At 42.4% G+C, this 18,446-nt stretch overlaps 1 protein-coding gene across 2 annotated transcripts in view; it reads left to right on the top strand.

Annotated features, from left to right (window-relative positions):
- The window catches only part of TENM2 (teneurin transmembrane protein 2), a 1,579,923-nt gene that overhangs the window by 1,377,662 nt on the left and 183,815 nt on the right, over positions 1 to 18,446 (top strand). For both annotated transcript variants that reach the window (XM_064520849.1, XM_064520848.1), the window contains one exon: positions 17,837 to 18,071. In XM_064520849.1, coding sequence (XP_064376919.1) covers positions 17,837 to 18,071 — 235 coding nt within the window. The remainder of the gene's footprint in view (positions 1 to 17,836; positions 18,072 to 18,446) is intronic.

The following is an 18,446-nucleotide window of genomic DNA, read 5'->3' as shown; positions in this document are numbered from 1 at the left end:
AGAAGCTGTACCTGGAAATACAGTTTGGTGAACTAAATTAGTTTTGCTTGTTTCCTGTAACATTTCAAGGTATTTGAAAGTGAATCATAATGGGGGTTGTCATACGCTTTCCCAAACGTTTATAAAGGGTAGCTCCTATTTTGTTATGTTACACCGTTTATTATCATCTGTTTGTGCCATGTCAGGTATTTTAATTTCTTTGATTTTGACTTTAGGAGCTCTGTCTGGCCTGAGTTATTTCATTTAAATCTTACTTTGTTTCCTCCATCAGACATGTGATTACTCTTCTCTCTGCTTGTTGAGAAGTCAGATTGTAAGCAGCTTGAAACCCTCGGTTTTGGGTAATACAGGAACGCAGAGCACGCAGAGGTACGACCCCCTGGAGGACTCCGGTTCGTTAAGGATACAGCACAGGCAACTCGGATGGCAGCGAAATGCTCTGCCTAACGGCCACGCTGTGGACAATCTCGACTCCCCCAGTGCGTTTTGCTTTAAACCCGGTGCCCGTTGCCCTCCTCCTGCTCTGCCTCTTTGGGCTGCTCGCCCCTTTCCTGAGCACCAGCCGCCTCTGGGGGGTCCTCGCTGCCGCGGGGATTTGCCCCGAGACCAGCCCTGTCCTGCGCAGCCCGCGGGCTGGAGGCTGGAGGCGAAGCAAGTGTGGGGCAGGGAAAGCTTGCAGGGAAAGTTGGGGATAAAAGGAGGGGGACCTGGGACGCTGGCTCTGCAGAACGCTGCACTGAGTTAGGGCGAAATCCCAAACCGCAGTTGCGCGCTGAACCGCGTAAATGGCAGTTTGACTTACTGCGAACTTGTGATAGTTATGCAAAATAGTGTCCAGATGGTTTTAAGGAAAAACAGAAGATTTGTATATACAACATATATTTGATGTAATTTCTGGTGAAAAGGAGGAAAGGGAAGGGAAAAAACGTTTTACTACAGGAAGCTTTTTGTATAGAGTTGCATGAGAACAAAAAACTGGAAGTCGTCTAGCCTCCTGAGCAAAAGGACGTGCCTTTGGATGGAGACGTAGACTGCGCGCTGGGAAAGGAGCCAGGGAAGTCAACGTTGTTAACGCTTACCCCAAGGACACAGGCATGAGCAAGGAAAATACTATAGGTTTATATGGCATTCGTAGTTTACCTTATTGCTGCTGGTTTTGCATTCAACCCTCAAGAAAATTTCTTTTACTATGCAATTAGTTTTTTTATTTTATTTCTAGTGAAGATTAGGAATATTAATTACCAACATAAAAAGGAAAATGCATTGCACTGAAACAAATGGATGCCTTTCTTATGCTTAGATTAAAACGTTACTTGTAATTGTTTACAGTGAAATCTCCTTGCTGTCACAATGATGTTAGCAGGGTTATAAACTTTTAAGTCCTTTAAAAGGAACCAGAAGTATATTACCTTCCAGCTATGGTGTAACCCACCATTAGTTATCCAAATATTGCTGCACTTATACTGTATCATGTACTTATCAAAAATCTACATGACTCCTTAACTCTTTCCAAAACAAAGGAGTCATTATTTACCCACTGTGAAAATAGGCTAGTGTTAGTGGTATTAGAAATCATTAGCTCTATTAAGTCTGTTATCAGCTCTGTTAGCAGCTGGAAATATCCTGCAGCTCAGGAGGGCTCCAAAATGCTCCCCAGTCATTATATTCTAGATCACTTTGTTTCCTTGTATGGCGAAAACAGATTATAATCACATCCAGCCGCAGGCAAAAATAGACACTGACAACACTGGTAGAAAAAGATTTATGAAACTTTTTATTGCTTGGGGCAGTATTTTGTAACAAGATAAGAGTGTTGTCCCTTAGACAGGAGCATGAGTGAACCGCTCAGCTCTATCTTTCTGTCTTTTTTCTGCAGTGAGTATCAAAATGACAGTTATCTCACCATAAAATACAGCCCAAAGCTTTACAGATGTCTGTAATGTCCATATTAATTGTTAATGTGTGAAGAACAGACCTACTCAGAGCTGTTTACATTAACATAGGAAATAGCAATTTTTATTATTTGAAGAGCGTTGAAAACATAAAAGTCTCAATTTTATTGCGTCTTTGCTTTGGATGGGATTGACGCTGAAGCTGGTATCTTTAAGTGGTGGGGTGAAACAATTCCTTTAAGGGGCTTTGCTCTGAGTGGGGTTGACTCTTCAAATGGTATATTTAAGTGACAGGATTAAGACATTTCTTTAACATGGCTTAAGACTTTTATTTTTCTTAGAAAAAGTAATTTTTGCAGAAACTACTCCTTAGGAAAGGAAATGTTTAGTTTTGAAAAAGCTACAATGTTGAAAAAAATGATGAGTCTGTGAAAATAATTATCTTTTTGGTTGTTTACTACAGTTTCACAGTCTTTGGTTTACTGTTTTTAACACCCCTGAGATAATCCTGAGGTTTAAGAAGTGTATGCCGTAGGTCTTCCAAGAAATGTCTGTAAACTTGAAAACACGATAGTAGCAGCCCGGGCCCCAGCACGGGGGAGGCCGCTGGCACCTCCCTGAGCAGTTCTGCAGCTTGCCCGACCTCCGGCCTTCTCTGCGCAGGCGGATAGTGCCACAAAAATATGCTAAGCAGGAGTGCGTATTTATGAGTAAATACAAGTACACACCTGTCTAAGGTAAACTTTAAGCACATAGTTACGGTTTACCCTGTTCCCTCCTGCGTTCTTCCTACCTCTGCAATTCTGTTGTCCTGCCCTGGGCAGCTCGTTTCCCTCTTTTTTACTTTATTTTGAATCTTACCTGATCAAAAAATGCAGAGTGTCAAGGAGGAGCTCTCCGCCTTTTTCTTTTCATCCGTTTCTAACTGTGCAGCTCTGCTGTTGCGGTTCCCGGTCGTTTTGTAGCTAACCCTGCCTGGAGGCAGTTGCCGTGCTCTGCACCGCGTGTAGGCTGCTCCCGCTACCGTCGCCGTCCCACTCCTGCCCTCCTGCTCCCAGCACCGACGCTGTGGTCTTGTGCTCAGTGCCTCTGCGGCTATGAGCCATCTGGGCCGGACGCTGTCCAGGGCCACGAGGGCACCCTGCACCTGCCCCTCGGCGGGTGCTTCCCGGCGCTCGGCATAGAACCGTGTGACGGCCCTGCCGGGAGCCTGGCTTTGCTCTGGTAGGATTTGTTGGCTTCACCTGTTCCTGAAGAGGTAGGAATGCTGTTTGTGTATCCAGGTGTTGCCCCGTGTATTTCTGAATACTTCGTGCCCGTGTGTACCCGAATATCGGTGTATACCCAGTAAGTTGTTAACTTAATACGTCTAAATTCCATCATTTTGGAAATTCTGCCCTGTTGCATGTGCCCGCTGTCTTACTGGGCTACTTGGTTTGAAAGTCCTAGAAGTTAACAGGCCACGGAGTTGTAACGGGGTCACATACCAAATTTTCTGAGGTGGCAGAAAAGGTGGATGAAAAGCAGGTAAATACTTTTTAAGATAAGGTGGGTATCTATCTGTGTTTGGATAGAAAAGCGTTGCATACGGCTAGTATTCGTCAACACAGAAATGTGTGAGAACAGCTCAAAAATGCTGTTGATCAATATATTGCAATTATTAATTGATAATAATTATTGATGTGTTATGAAACAGAGTGGTCATATAACTCATAATTATACAGTCCTTTCTCTTAGATTAAAGTAAATTAGTATAATTCAGATGTCAACTTAATCTGAAATCTCCCTGCTGTTCGTTTGAAGAGCTGAAACTTGCATCACTTGAGTTCCTGTCTAGAGCATCATCTGAAGTACTTATAACTGGGCCCTATAAATGTTGTAAGGATAGTAGCATGCCATTTCTTTGTATGCAAAATCCACTTCAGTATGACATATCTGGAGCAGTAGGAAAGGCTAAAATGTTTATTTTGCCAATGCGAAACTGAGCTGAACCAGGTGAACAAATAGGTACAGAAAGACTGGAGTTTAAAAAAAGGGGGGGGGAGGGTGAATTCCATTTATCACAGTTTATATAATGAATCAGGTTTTGAAACAGGCTGAGACTAATTTTCAGCGTGTACTGGTGTTATGCCACGATATCAGAACTCCTGCCTGCTACGCAAAATATATGAGTCTTATGCAAGAACCTGAGTAACAATTTAAGGCAGAATTATGGGATTAGGAGAAAAACTATTGTGTCATGCCACTTTCAGCTGTAAGGATACTCCAGGAACATGGGGAAATAGGGGAGAGAAAAGGATGGCACTTAGGAAGGAAAATTCTTAGCAGTGTTTTTGCAAATTAGGGAGCAAGACTGCACAAAACGAAGGTGAAGCACCCAATTTTGCAGTTTGATTTCACCAACATATTATGGACCCTTATGTTATTCAAAGAAGTTTCTCAAAGATGTAGAACAAAGGGTGCCAGTGAGTGGGAATCTCCCGCTTCAGCAGATATTGCAGAAAGTTTTTTTGCTGCAGACCTGTTTAAGGCTAGTCCCTTAACGCAAATTGTACATGTCACCAATTATGTATTTCAGCAGTGGAATTATGCAAATAAGTCCCTTGTGATGCTGTGGTGAGAGATGAGATTTTTTTAATATGTGTTTAAGAGGGATATCTTTGAGGATAGACTGTGAAAGAAGATGAGTTCAGGGTTAAATCTTGTGAACTGTGCAAACTCAGTAATACTGAGGTGGCAGGACAAGAAAAGAAATAAAAACTACAGAAGGAAAATATGAGAAAAAGCACAAACTACAAATAATAGGTAGCAGAAAAAAACAGGGGTGAGGAGGAATAGAGTAGTGGTATTTAATGATGTGTTTTTCAGACACCCTGATAGCAGGTAGGGAGTATGAGCCCTGGCGCTTGTGGAACAGCCTTGTTAAGAGCAGGATGGTGCTCTGCCTGTGTATGTGCTGTCTTACTCCATAAAAGACATTGAACCAGCTTGCTGTCTTTCTCTTCCCTTTCTTATTCATTTTCCTACTCTTTTCAAACTCTGAAAGACCTTCCAAATCATTGACATCTTACAGTTGCCTTTTCAGCAGCCTGCACCATGAAAAATGCAGAGCTGGAACACCCATTCCTGATCATAGGTTGTTGTCCACTGTGTTGTTGGGCAATACTCGTGTTTGGCACTTTTACAGTATCTTTGCTGGGAAGATGTCAGAAAGCTCATGAAACTTTCCGGCATTTACAAATCCGACACCCCTTCAAGGTATGCAGTGTACTTCTATATTGGAGAAACAAGGAGTCTGGAACTGAGGTGGAGTGATTGAGGTCAACGTGATCCAAAGCATAGGTAGGCACCAGAGCCATCCTCACCATTGATTCCATGTTCAGCTAAGAGTCTTTTATGCAGTGCAAGTAACACCGCCTTTCCATGACTTCTAAGTTTACTTCAATGTAATTTGGCAAAGCAGCACAAAGTTGGCCAGTGGCTGAGGCAGCTATCATCCAAAGTGCAATCACGGCACCTTTTCACCAAAAGTTAGCTTACACTAGCCGTGCACTTGCACCTTATAACCACCCTGGTCTTCACATGAGTCTGTCACTTGCTCCTAATTTTGACTTGGAGGCTGCCTTAGCAGCAGGTTGCCTTTGTTCGGCTGGTATTTTGCTGCCAAAATGTACTTTAATCAGAGGACCGGCTGTTCTCCCTCAGGACTGAGCTTCTACTCCTTCTTTAGTTTGTTTCTTAATTGCCTTATCACTGAGGAATAATTTAATAATCTTGCTTGTGTATTTCATACATGCAGAGTTTTGTGGAATCTCAGGGAATAAAAGGACAGTGTACAGCAACGCAGAGAATTCTCTTCCCCTCCCTTTTTTGCACAGCTTGCCATGTTTTCCTGTGCTTGTATCAAACAATATGCAAGTAAACTGAAGTAATGAAACCATATCAAGATGTATATCAGAATCCTACAGAGATGTGTGGCTTAGGATTTATTCTATACTATGTTTTCATGATGCAGAAGATATGCATGAAACAGTATTTCAAACTTTAACAATGACTGACCTTCATGCTCTGTAGAGGACAGCTTCTGCTCTTATGTTTTTGTCGTGTAATGTAAAAACTAAACATTAACCTAAAAATGTAATCCTCTGCAAGGGGAGGTACTTAGTTGTGTTATATGTCATTTGGAAAAGCTATGATCAACTTTTGCTTTGCTTTTTTCTTTTTTAACAGCTACCTAAAAGGTTCTATAGAAATATATTGCATTTATAGGTTATTATCCAATGTAGAAAATTTCACCATTTTTTCTGTTTACTGAAATAAATTATTTAAATGTTCTGCATGAAAAAATTCTCATTTTTTGTATTTACTGAAATACATTATTTAAATATTCTGAGTGCAAAAAATACCTGTTTGAAGTAATTGCTATGTTTAAACTTGGGTTACTTTCTATTAGCACTGACTGTAATTAGTTTTCGTGTGTTTTACTTTGTTATGACTGAAGAGAAGTATATGATAGAGGAGGAAGGCCTATTGTTAGAAGAATAAGACCAGGATGGAAACAAGGGGCTAAGGATTCTCTCACACAATTTCATATTAATTCATTGCGATTTATGTGTTTCAGTTAATGTGCCTGTATAACTTTGATATTATCCTTACTTGATAGACCTTACAAGGCTTCATAAACATTTATGAAGCACTGAGGAGAACATAGGGCAGATATTTTAAAGAACACTAAGTATTATCGTTATTGTTGTGTAGTGGTTAGTACTGTTGATTGAGGCAATATTCTTAGAACAGTGACCACATGCATTTTTGGCAGGTAAGAAATACAAGAATTTTACGATTTTTACTATTTACTATTTTTACTATTCATTCTAACATCTCTTGTGTCTTCGCTTGTTTGTGAATATTCCTTTCAGAAACATTAATTTGAAATAAAATCTTTGCTATCTGGGCATCCATCTGCCCATGTGAGTCTGTCAAAGTTAACCATAATATTTGAGAATTATGTTTGCCAGCAGATCATTCTTATTCCTGATACCAGTGTCACATGCATGTACCCGTATCTGTGGCAATCTTCTCAAAGGTGCACTTTGATTCTTTGTTGTCACGATGGCTTTCCTTGTTAGTCAAGCTGCCGAGTTGATAAATGAGTGTAAATGAAAATCTTTCACACATGCAAATAGCAAAGGAAATTGCTAAAAAATTAATGGATATCTTAATTTAAAACACTGAAACAGAGAGATTTAAAAAAATCTTTAGTTTTATTGGCATATGGAGTGACAGATATCTAATGGCAAGGATTTAGCTGAATAAGGCTTATTTTTTAAATTTGTGTTTGTTTGGTTCCTTCTGTGTAGGTCGGGATGCCGGATAAATATCTCACTACCTGAAACAATAGATAGCTCTCATTTGCTGGCAATGACATAGTGAAAATAACTTTTACTTAAAATACTAGAGATGTTTGGGGAAAAAGAAATCCTCTTGATTTTGGAATTTTGTAAGCTTGACTTCTCTGTTTCTAAACGTTGCTTCCAAAATTAGGTTGATTAAGGGCCATGCAGAAAAGCCCTTTCGTATCAACCTAGGTGACGAATGCATCTCTAGATAGCTATGAGGAATCAACATGAAACAAATGTTTCTTTCAGTTTAGAAATGGGCAGATCCTCTGTCATTCTGTATTGCAGTTTTGGTATCAGACCAAGGTAATCTTACTGGATTTTTCAAATACAGAATTGCAACTTAATCTCTATTAAGTTATTAGCATTTTGCCAAACTGATAGTCCTTGCAGTTCATAGTTGGTCCTATCAGTTCCAAGGGTTCTTTTCCATGTTTGGTTAAGGATGCTTGTTAGTTACAGACGGAAACAGCCAGTAAACATCTCATTCATTTAAAAACAAAGATGATTCAAAGTGTTGCAGTCTTTCTTGGTGGGTACTAATTACTATTCTTGTCAATTTTCATTTTGTGAAATGTAGGTTAACTGACAGGTTGGTAACAAACTTTAAGGCAGCGACCTCTGAACGAGACTCTGAATTGGGTTGGCTGAGTCTACACTAGCGTTTTGTGTTGGAGTGGTGGTGCAGTTTGGAATCAACTCATTCGGTTGCTTAACTTAAAAATTCTTGTTTTAAAGAGAAGTGTCGTTACGAACAAGCAAGACATCTTCCAGGGAAAACAAAATTAGATGCTTTGATGCAAATGTGTTTTCTCTCCTAATGGGGACACAAGGGATGGAAACAATGGCTGATCCTATAGATGGTATCAAACCATATGTATGCTGGATCCAGCATACTTCTGATCCAGGCGTACCAAACTAGATCTAGTCCAAAGTTGCATGCACACCCCTGATGCCAAACAGCATAAGGGGTAGAAGTAGGGGCCCCAGTACCTGCTGCTCTGATCTGCTCGTATTGCTCTAAGTTACTTAGCTAATCTACATGTGAACTTAAAAAAGAGATCAGTAAGAAGCTTCCCTTCTATATAGAAGACTATTATCATGCAGCTTCAAGAGCGTAAGTATTTAGTTCTCTTTCTTTCATTTCGGTTGACTTCTGCCTTGCCATCTTGTCTCCTGGAAGCAGGCTCCTCCAGCCTACCTTAGAGTCCTCTTTATCTCCTCCTCTTGCTTGATCTCAGAAGTTAACTTCAGTGTCAAGAAATGGTGCCCCTGGGTCTGTGGGCTTTAACTGCCATGAACCTTTTCTCTCTATGGGATTTAAGCAATCCATCGTTTTTTAAGCAGAGATTTGAAACATAGGTTTTGATTACTTGTCATCCTTAGAAAAGCTGTTAGCATTTTTTGCAAGGCTGCAGATATTAATCCAGAGGTTTTGGCCAAACTGCAATCCTAATGTTTAATTATTATCTAGCCTCTTCTGTGTCTTTAATTGGACTGAGTATTGTAGTCATCCTCATTTCCCGTGTTTAAGCTCCTCTTTGATATTGCTACTGTCATTATTGTGAAGGCAGCATTGCAGTCGTCTTCCACTCTTTTTTTTCACAGTACTAAACTCCATTTAGTACTATGGTGTTCTCACACAGACGTTCAGAAGGAAGAAATGCTGTATAATTCACAGCCACTTTTATACCTGAAATAGAGAATGGAATTGGTTCCCGCATTGCTTATATTAATCCCCTATTTCTATGGCTCCTTGCTTGTGTGGCTTTGCATTTCTGGTCTGTCAAAAATAAAATCGTGGCCTCAAAACAAAGAAGGGCATGTGAAGAAGATGCTGGTCTGAATACGTTGGATGAAACCGCTCTTTCAGAAACACATGCCATATGGATAACGGGTGGAATCGTGGTATTCACGCTCCCCTTGACACCAGAGCAAGTAGCACTGCCAGGCGCTGTTAGGCTTTTCAAGCTCTCTGTTTATTCTGGTACTGCTGGACGGCTTCAGCGGTAGGTTGTCTGCCAGTAGGACTGAACAATCTCTTCTGTTGAAATTCTGATATTTAAATATTGCCTTTTTCATGCTGGGGAGGTAAGGATAGTGCATATTTTAAGTGGCAGCCCAAAGCTTGTAGTTGCATTGTAATTATGGTACCAAAAGCAGCCCACGTAAAATGGGCAGAGGAGGAGGATGTCAGATAAGCTAGTGGGTCCCTGTGGATGAGTAGTGACAGTGTTTTCTTTTCACTGATGAGTAAGTGATTAGGCAGGTGTATTTTATAACAAAAATTAGGAAAACAAACAAAAAAAGCAGCCGTGTTCCCAAGGCCTCTTCAAGCTCACAAAATAGAGTTGTGCTGAGGTATACTATCTTGATAAAAATTAAGTTTCTGTGAGATGTCTTTAAATAAGACAGCACTTAGTCATCTTCAGCTAGTCAGAGTTTCCAGTAAGCTATTTCTTTTCTTACTTGGCTAGAGAGTATTTCTCTAGGTTATCGTGAACTCGTTCATGGTAACTGCAGCAGCAGCTGGGGGTCTGGTGTGGTGCTGCGGAGGGTCTCGCTGGACAGCAGGAGCTCCTCGGGCGCCTCTGCCCGACGGGATCAGCCCGTTAATGCCTCCAGACCGCGGGACAGCTGGACCAAAGCCCGCTGCAGCCGCAGGCCGTTTGGCCGGGTCGGCACAGCATGGGCTGGCACGAGCACACGTTGCTCCCCCGGCGTTTGCACCAGCACGGTGCAGGGTCAGGCCAGGACACGGCTACCCCCAGCGCTGCTGCTCACCTGCTGCCCGGCCATCGGCTGAGCTGACCTTACGGTTGTCTGTCCGTCTGCACGCAGCCATCGCCGTTTCCTCGGGCAGTGCCCACTGGCATTCGTTGCGTCTCGGCTTTCCCTTCGTTTCTGAGAAGTTGCGATCGAGGCGCGTGCTGTGTTACGCAGCTGCACGGCGCCGCGGGCGCCGATGACGGGGCTTGGGTTGAAGCCCTGGCGGCCACCCACCCTGCGCACCAGCTCGCGGCAGCTGGGTCGCGACTGCAGCAGCCGGGGCAAAGCTGGCTGGTTTTCCTAGCTGAAATTCCCTGGGATAGATTTTGCTGGGGTTTTGTGTGTGACTGTGTGTGCGTGTGTGTGTCGGAGGGGGCTGCAAACACTAAAAACTCTAATTAAAAGCTGTAATAAGAACTAGGGGCTCAGTGTTGGTTCATTTGTTGCTGAGCTATAAACTGGGTGAAGGCTTTCACATACCGCTTTATGGTGCCCTTCATTTCTACTCTTTAACCCATGGTTCCATCTTCTGGGTAACAGAATCTGCTGTTTATTGCAGTCGCAGTTAAATCCCCAGTACCTTGAAAAATCAGGCCGCTTTTATAGCACTCTTTTTTTCCAATGGTTTGTGACTTTATTTTTCTCCCATAATTAATAACGAATTAAAAATGGATTCCACTGCCTATGGAAGAAATGCCAGTGATGTAGTCCTTGCAGCTTTCTGTTCCTAGGGGAGATGGACAAATACTTATTTCTTGCTTGTAATTATTTGTATCTTGCCTGCTTTTAAAACAAAAAATAACCTATTGAAAAGTCTGATTTGAAGTGACATACACATTGTATTGTATCAGCTTTTGTTAGCCATAGCATGCATTATGCAGCATTCCTCCTCCTTTTTCCATACAGTCTACAATTTTATTTTTTTTTAACCTCTTCTACATTTTGGGAAGCAGGCCATCCAGATAGTAAATAGCTCTGGCTTCCCAGGAGCTTTGAAATCAAATTGTTCCAGGAACCTCCTCCAAGAACCTTGCGTTTACCGACATAGGTCAGTTAGTCTTCGCAGTAACGACTGGTGGACCTCAGAATCGATTCCCACCCTTTGATTATTAGGAGGCTTATTCAAAAGGAAAAGCTATAATTATTGTTTGATGCTTCCTTTGTGTTGAAGGGGTAATAGCGGAAGCCAGTGGAAGGCCACCGTAGTGAGATAGAATACAGTTGTTTGTTTTTTTTAAACAACAGACAAAAGCCATACAACTAAGTTAAAGAAGATAAATACACTCTGTAGACTCTCTGAAATATGTTTTATTTTTATTTCATTATGGGGAAATTAAATGACTAGGTTGATTGGAAAAGATGTGAAATGCACTGATATTTTATTTTAATTGGACAGATTATTCTTTAACCTCTCTGTGGCTTATTTTTCAGATTCTTAAAAATGGAAATTATATACCTACCTTTACAAAAATAAGTATATCGCAGGGTGTCATGTCTGCATAAAACATTATTAGGATGTGATGCGCTCTGCCAGGGACTAGGCATTGTTTTGTACAGCCAGTGCACCACATGCGGTGAGATGATGCGTATTCCAGTGATGTACTTAGCAGATGTAAATAGAGCATGGTATCTCAGATAGTACTGTTTTGTAGGGCAGTGCTTTTTAACCTGCTGTGTGACTCTCACTTGAGGAAGCCAGTTATATGCCCGTAGTCCCTCAGGCTGGACTCCTGAAGAAGGGTGCAGCATCTTGTCCTTCTATCACGTAACGATGCGCAGCACTTTTTCACGACCTGTCTGGCACAAAGACCAGATCTGCCATTTTTGGGCTCCAGCAATGCCGAGAGCAAGCTAATAATCCTGCTTCAGCCCAGCTGACTCTGCATCTGCTCGGAGGTCTCTGCGCGAAGCGTCTCGGCGCTCCTAGTTGTCAGCATGGGAGGGCGCAGTGTCGCGCTGGGGACACGCAGCAGCAGCCCAGCCGGCCGAGTCACCTCGGGTGGGTCCCTCTGCCTGGGGGTGGTGAACCTGTGCCCAGCAAGCAGCGAGCCCCAGCTGCGAAGCGTTTGACTGGCTCATCCTGCGGTAGTATCTGATCACCTTTCAAGTGGTAAGGTGATGTGCCTACAATGCTCCTGCAAGGGACACAGACAGAGAGGCGTAGAGATAACAAGTGATTTGTCTACAATGATGCTAGGGGTGCCTCAGTCAGAGTAAGGTATGGAAACCAGGGGACAGTCCTAGACTAATACTTTATCCATTAAACCGCTTTGCCTCTTCTCTGTGATTATCTGGATATGGTGGGTAACCAGTTTGTTGTGTGCGTGTGGTTTTTTTTGTTTTTGTTCACCACAGCAACATCTAATCTTCTGCTCTAATACTGTGAGGAAGAGGTGGTTGCAGTGCCCTGGCAGAGGGTGCTCAGCACCGTAGGGCTTGTACCACACCTTTCCTGAAGTCTCGGTTTGGGATGCTCAGACTGGGATGACTGCCAACCATCCCACCCGTTCTTGCCTCAAAAATGCTGTAAAAACTTGTGAACAAAAAAGAAAGAGCACTGGCAAATGCTTTGCTTTTACAACAAGAGGAGAGTTAATGGTGTCTATGGTTATGAGGCAGATAACTTCCTTTTTTACAGCACATGTGCTGAGAACATTTTCAGGATTTAGGTTTCATTTCAGCTTTGGCCTTGCGCAAAATAATTTGGAGATTCAAACAAAAGAACTGAATTAGTCAGCATAAAAATAGGATCCATTTTACCGGGCAGGAACCCCCCCTCACCTGAGCCTCCGCTGAAAACCACCTCCAAGCCGAAATTCGGAACGAGGCCCTGGAGCGTGGGTTGGCCACGGAGGATGCAGCTGCTCGTGATCCTGCGTTGAATTCCTGGGTGCTTCAGTGCTTCCTTTCCTTCCTGGCTCTGAGCAGTGCATCCGACTTCGAAGCTGACTGTAACTTGGAAGGTGACCCCGTGGCTCTGTGAAAACGCCGTCACTCGCTGTGGTGTAAACACCGTGGTAGGAGTATCTGAACACAGAACGAGGAACACCGCAGGCGAGGGCTCTAATAAGAGCCCTAACAAGCATTTTCTGTGCTCTTAGTTCATTCATTTAATCTTTCGATGCATCGGTTTCGTTATCTTTTTATGATAGTTACTTGTATTGTTTATATGTATAAGGAAGTAGTTGCATCCTTTCTCATTTCAGAAAAATAATATATTTGTTTCTTGTTTTCTTTTAAGTCTTTTGTGAAAAGGATTGAGGAGGTGTTTACATGTCTCTCCAGCATTTAATTGTGGTAAAGAGAATAATTCAGCACAACTAAGATATAATCTGCATTCCTTTTTCAAAGTAGTATTGACAGAGAAGTTGGATGTGGAAAAGCGATTCCTCTGCTTAGATTAGAGATGCTGCCGATGCGGCTTTGAAGTTAAGCTCGGAGGTGGGAGATTAGCTGGTTCCTCTCAGGTCTTTGTGTCACATAGGCTTAGTGCTTGCGTAAAGTGTACGAAGCTGGTGGAAGAACTTGGAAAATAATTTGACGGTGTCAAAGCATGTGTGGGTGTTAGTTTTGCCGTGGGTGCTATGCAACATTTGAACTGTAAGAATAACGGAGAAGTAGCATTTGGCTGTGTGTTGGTGAGAATATGCAGCAATCGCTGGTGTAGCTGTAACGCTGATGTCCGTGGCGAGTCTCCGATCGCCAGGGTCCCTTGGCTGGTGTTGGAAGGGGGCTGTTGCGAGGGCTGTAACGGTACAGCCGCTCCCAGGGTCCGCAGCGCCCGCCCGGCACCTGGCACCCTGCACAGCGCCCCGGCTTTCGCCCCGCAGCCGCCTACACCAGGCTGATAGCTGCTGCGCTTTACTTTGGGCTGTAAATCATTTATCCTGTCCTGTGTGTGCAAAAGAAGGGAAAATGGTACTGGCTCAATTACAATAAGGCTTTTTATTAAGGGACCAAGTGTTGTTTTGCATCTTTCTTTAGTTGTATTTTATCTGTATGCATAGCCTAATTTGTTTAATTGTTTTAACAGATAAAAGAATGAGCAGAGCAAAATAGTTTTTATTAAATGTTAGCATTTTGATTCTGATTAAACCCACGTAACTTATGATTATTTCAATGATCAGACCTTGTATTACAGCATAATTTATCCTCCCTCAACTTCCAATTTGCACATCTTAAATGAAACATCTACTGCTATTTTTGACCATAAGGAAATCTCTCAAACAATTTTGATTATATTGTCATTGCACCCTGATTTTTCAGAAGTGCTTGACCCATCCAATACATACCAAAATTCATTCAAATTAGGAGCATTTGTCTATGTGTGAAAATCAGAAGTGAAGAAAAAATCACAGAAGGTACCGTATTTCAGGTTTCCAGTTCTCTGATTTTCATGGTGTTTTTAAGCAACTTCTCCTTAAATCCAAAGTATTTGAGATTGGATAGTGTATTCTGACAAATACAATATAAATACTATTTGAAAAAAGGCATAATTTCCTCAACATTTTTTTTTCTGCAAGCCAAGCCAGTATGTTGGCAGCTGCTTTATTAAAAATAAAATCTCTTTCCCGATATACAAACTTGTATGTTACCCATCAAGATATTTATCATCTTTAGGCTTCAAAATTGCAGAGCAATCGCAGGAGGCCACAGAGGGCATTATATTGCAAGATATGTTGTGTCAGTCCTTTAGACTGCTGCTTCCTTATAACAGGACAAGGGATTTACTTTTCTGAACTTCTGAGATAAACAGATTTCATGTAGTGCTTGCTGAGGTCACTGACTGATTTAGACAAAGATGCTTACAAAGAAGAGATGCAAATGTTCAGATGGGACTCTAGTGTTATGTCCCTGGTAAGTTCAGTGTTATTCAGACTCCTGCTTTTTGTTCATTTAAAACAGATTTATGAAAAAGCATATTAGACTTTTATCTCTGTCATATGAATGTATATATATGTGTTCTGCTTTCTATGTATACTTTATTTATATGTGAACTTTTTATGTTTTAATACATGTAAGGTATATAATATCTATATAAGCTTCAATATTGGTATTTGTTTTGTTATTCCATATTTAAAGTTATATTCATCTTCTGCCAGATGTTCTGAGGTTTTGCAGCTGCGGTGTATGTTCAGTGACTTTTGCATAGCCTATTTTGCCCAGTACCCTTTGTACGCTGTGCGGGAGCTGAGTATTGAGGCACTTTAAAACAAATCTTAGTAGCTAAAATTCAGTTCATGCCTCCTCAGTTGTACAGAAATCCTGTTCTTTCTTATCGATGTGCTGTTGATTCACTTTTAAGAACAGCCTCTATGGTTTCGTGGTTGCAAGGTTCAGAGTCTGCACATAGCTGGCACCACTGTTTCTCTCGGAAAGTTATGACTTTATTTATCTTCCAAAAGGAGAAGCTGCATCAGAACTAACTGGAGCAGCAAAAATATAAAGCACATGAATCTCCTCAAGTAATTTATAGCACAAGTGCACGTTTGTATTTTATCACTCACAGATATCCGCTTACCGAATTCCAAATCAGCATGTTTTGTCTGAAGCCAGGATACAGACTTTGGGAGAATAATTCCACTTAAGCTTCTGTGCATGTGGATATTGTCCAAGCACATTTTCTTCCTGCTGTGTCGGACTCTACACGCTGTGGGAATTGGCACAGGACCTCATATCGATTGGATATGTGATGTTGTAGGAGGGCCAAATGGGGGGCTGAAGTGTAAAGTTTGCTGGGCTAAATCATCTCTTTCAATCTTATGTAAGAAATAAGAAATGTTTTAGAAATATCCAAGGCCACGCTAGTAAGGTGAACAGCACATAGGAGGGCTCTGAAATTTGGGCTGTGTTCATGAAAGGCTTCTTTTTGTTTAAAGCAGTTGCCTTTATAGTAGGGTAAGCGCTCGGGAGGTACGCATTCAAAGAGGTTGCTTGCATGTGGATTTAGAGCAGCATGTACAGTATGCAGTATTTATCTTTATTATCGGTCCCTTCTATCTTGCCATAGGATGATTTTTACTTGTCTTAGAAGTCCCCGTAGAACCTGTGCGTTTCTTCCTGATCTGCCTATGCTTCTGCAGGCCACAGAAATACCTCAGAGGCGTAATCACCTCCCCCAAAAGGCCCCCAGCGCCTGGGCACAGGCCTCCTCCTAGCCCCCTCCCGCAGCGCTGTGTGGGGACGAGCCCCCAGGACGGCGGGGTCCCTGGCACCGCGCGGACCCCCAGCGCCACGTGGCCCAGCTGCAAGGTGGGGCAGAGGGCCGCGGGCAGAAGACCGGAGGCTGGTTGCTGCTGCTGCTGCAGCTTGCCGCGAGAGTCCAAAACAGCCCCCGGTGATGGAAGGTGTTCTGGTCGTAGCTTTAAAACTCAAAAACCTGAAATTACGCACTTGAAATTACGCACTTATTTCAATTCCTAGCAGTGTGGCCTGATACTCACATGGGATTAGTCCCCCTTGAACAGGATTTTTCTTTTTTCTTTTTTTTTTTTCCTTAAAAAAATGCTGGCCATAATTAACTTACAGTTAATGGAACAGTTCAACAGTTTTTCTATAAGTCAGTCTTTCGTATAAAAACAGATCAGTCTTGCTGTAAGCATTTTCCCTTTGTGATGTTTTCTTTTATTGTTTGATTCATTAAATGCCAAATGTGCTTCAGAGTCTCTAAAAACAAACATACATCATTATAATTTGCTAATGTTACTTTTTCTAATTATTGTTCACTAGAAGACTACAACTGAATGTAATGACTGAAGCAAGCAGTTAATAATCCACTTACAGTGTTTTTCTTTAATCTCTTTTTCTATTTCTATTAGATTATCACAACGTATAGAATTACACTTAAACTTATTTATCATTCTGTGTTTCTTCTCAGAAAAGTGACTGTGCTAGAACAATAGCTGCTCGTTCTGCCTGCTCCTGTCTTCACATGTGCTTTTTAACTGAAGGTGCTCGCCTTATTTCTTAGGAGGCATTTTCTTTCTCATTATCAAGGCTAACATAGCAGTACTGAAAGAGTGAGAAAAGTGTATATCCCTCTTTTTTTTAATCTCCAAAAACCATTGTTTACCATTTTGCAATGAAAGAAGCTGAAAGAGTAGCATAATTTGCAAATTCTGATGTGCGTTTGTGGCATCGCTAAATAGAAAAATACAGGCCAAATCCTGGTCACACTGAAGAACATGAAAGAACCATCTTTGTATTGTGGCTGTCTTCTCATATTTGGAGCTTAATCTTCTTTCGCTGGCACAAATACAGTTCATTTGAAGAAGACTGGCAAAATAACAGTGAGGGAAAGCAGCTGGAGATCCCTGTTTAAGTTTTATAAAGACTAAGGAGTACGTTCTCAGAGACTGTTTTTAACCCGGTAGGGCTGCTCTCCTGAGACTCCCTGGCGGCAGGTGGAGGGAGGAGCTCCTCCGGGCGGATGCGCAGCCTGGCCGAGTTCGGCTCCGGTGCTGATGGCTCCTCGGAGGAGCCTTTCTCCAGAGCGAATCCGTAAAGGTTAACTATTTTTAAATCTAAACGTAGCCTTTCTGAGCATCCCAAGTATATCAACACTAAATGCTGTTTTATCGTCTCTGATCTGACTTAAGCATGGCTTAACAGCGGCGTTTCCAAAAGGCAGGCAGCAGGCTTGGTTTCCGGGCGGAGCGGTGGCGTTTGGGCTCTTGTTTGCTTGTTTTCCGTTTTCGTTAGGTGGTCTGCTGGAGGCGCAGAGGAGAGTAATGTCAGCAACACGCATTTGTGATTTATTTTTCTTTTCTGTTTTAGGCCCTTCAAATCACCACAGCCAGTCGACGCTGAGGCCCCCTCTCCCTCCTCCTCACAACCATTCCCTGTCCCATCATCATTCATCCGCCAACTCGCTCAACAGGAATTCCCTCACCAATCGCCGGCCCCAGATCCACGCGCCAGCGCCGGCCCCCAACGACCTGGCCACCACCCCCGAATCCGTGCAGCTCCAGGACAGCTGGGTGCTCAACAGCAACGTGCCGCTGGAGACCAGGTGGGTCGTGTGGACGAACACGGGTAGGAGGATGCCCCTGCGTGCTTCTCTGAAGTACGTAGGGGCCTTTGAAGAAAGTCAGACGTTTCATGTGGCAACTAAATGACAACTTAACTACGCTGGGAAACAAGTTTCTGAGATTGTGAGGTTTTCTGTGTTTGGGATGATCCCGTATCTGGCTATACCAGTGTACTGAGTGTTATGGGTTTATATATACAAAAACCAAACTGCCTGGGAGGGAGAAAAACAAGAAAGCATTTGGCCAATAAGGAGAGTTTTTAACTGACTTTGGGTCAAGGACTTTTTTTTGTCTGACACAACATCGAAGCCATTGCGTTTAGACTACTTGCAAGCCTCTGATCTGCTCAGCGTTGG

This window comes from Dromaius novaehollandiae, chromosome 15 (assembly GCF_036370855.1).
Source record: "Dromaius novaehollandiae isolate bDroNov1 chromosome 15, bDroNov1.hap1, whole genome shotgun sequence".
NCBI classification, from domain to species: domain Eukaryota; kingdom Metazoa; phylum Chordata; class Aves; order Casuariiformes; family Dromaiidae; genus Dromaius; species Dromaius novaehollandiae.
The sequence above is the reverse complement of the archived record's forward strand: the minus strand, read 5'-3'. Positions and strand labels throughout refer to the sequence as shown.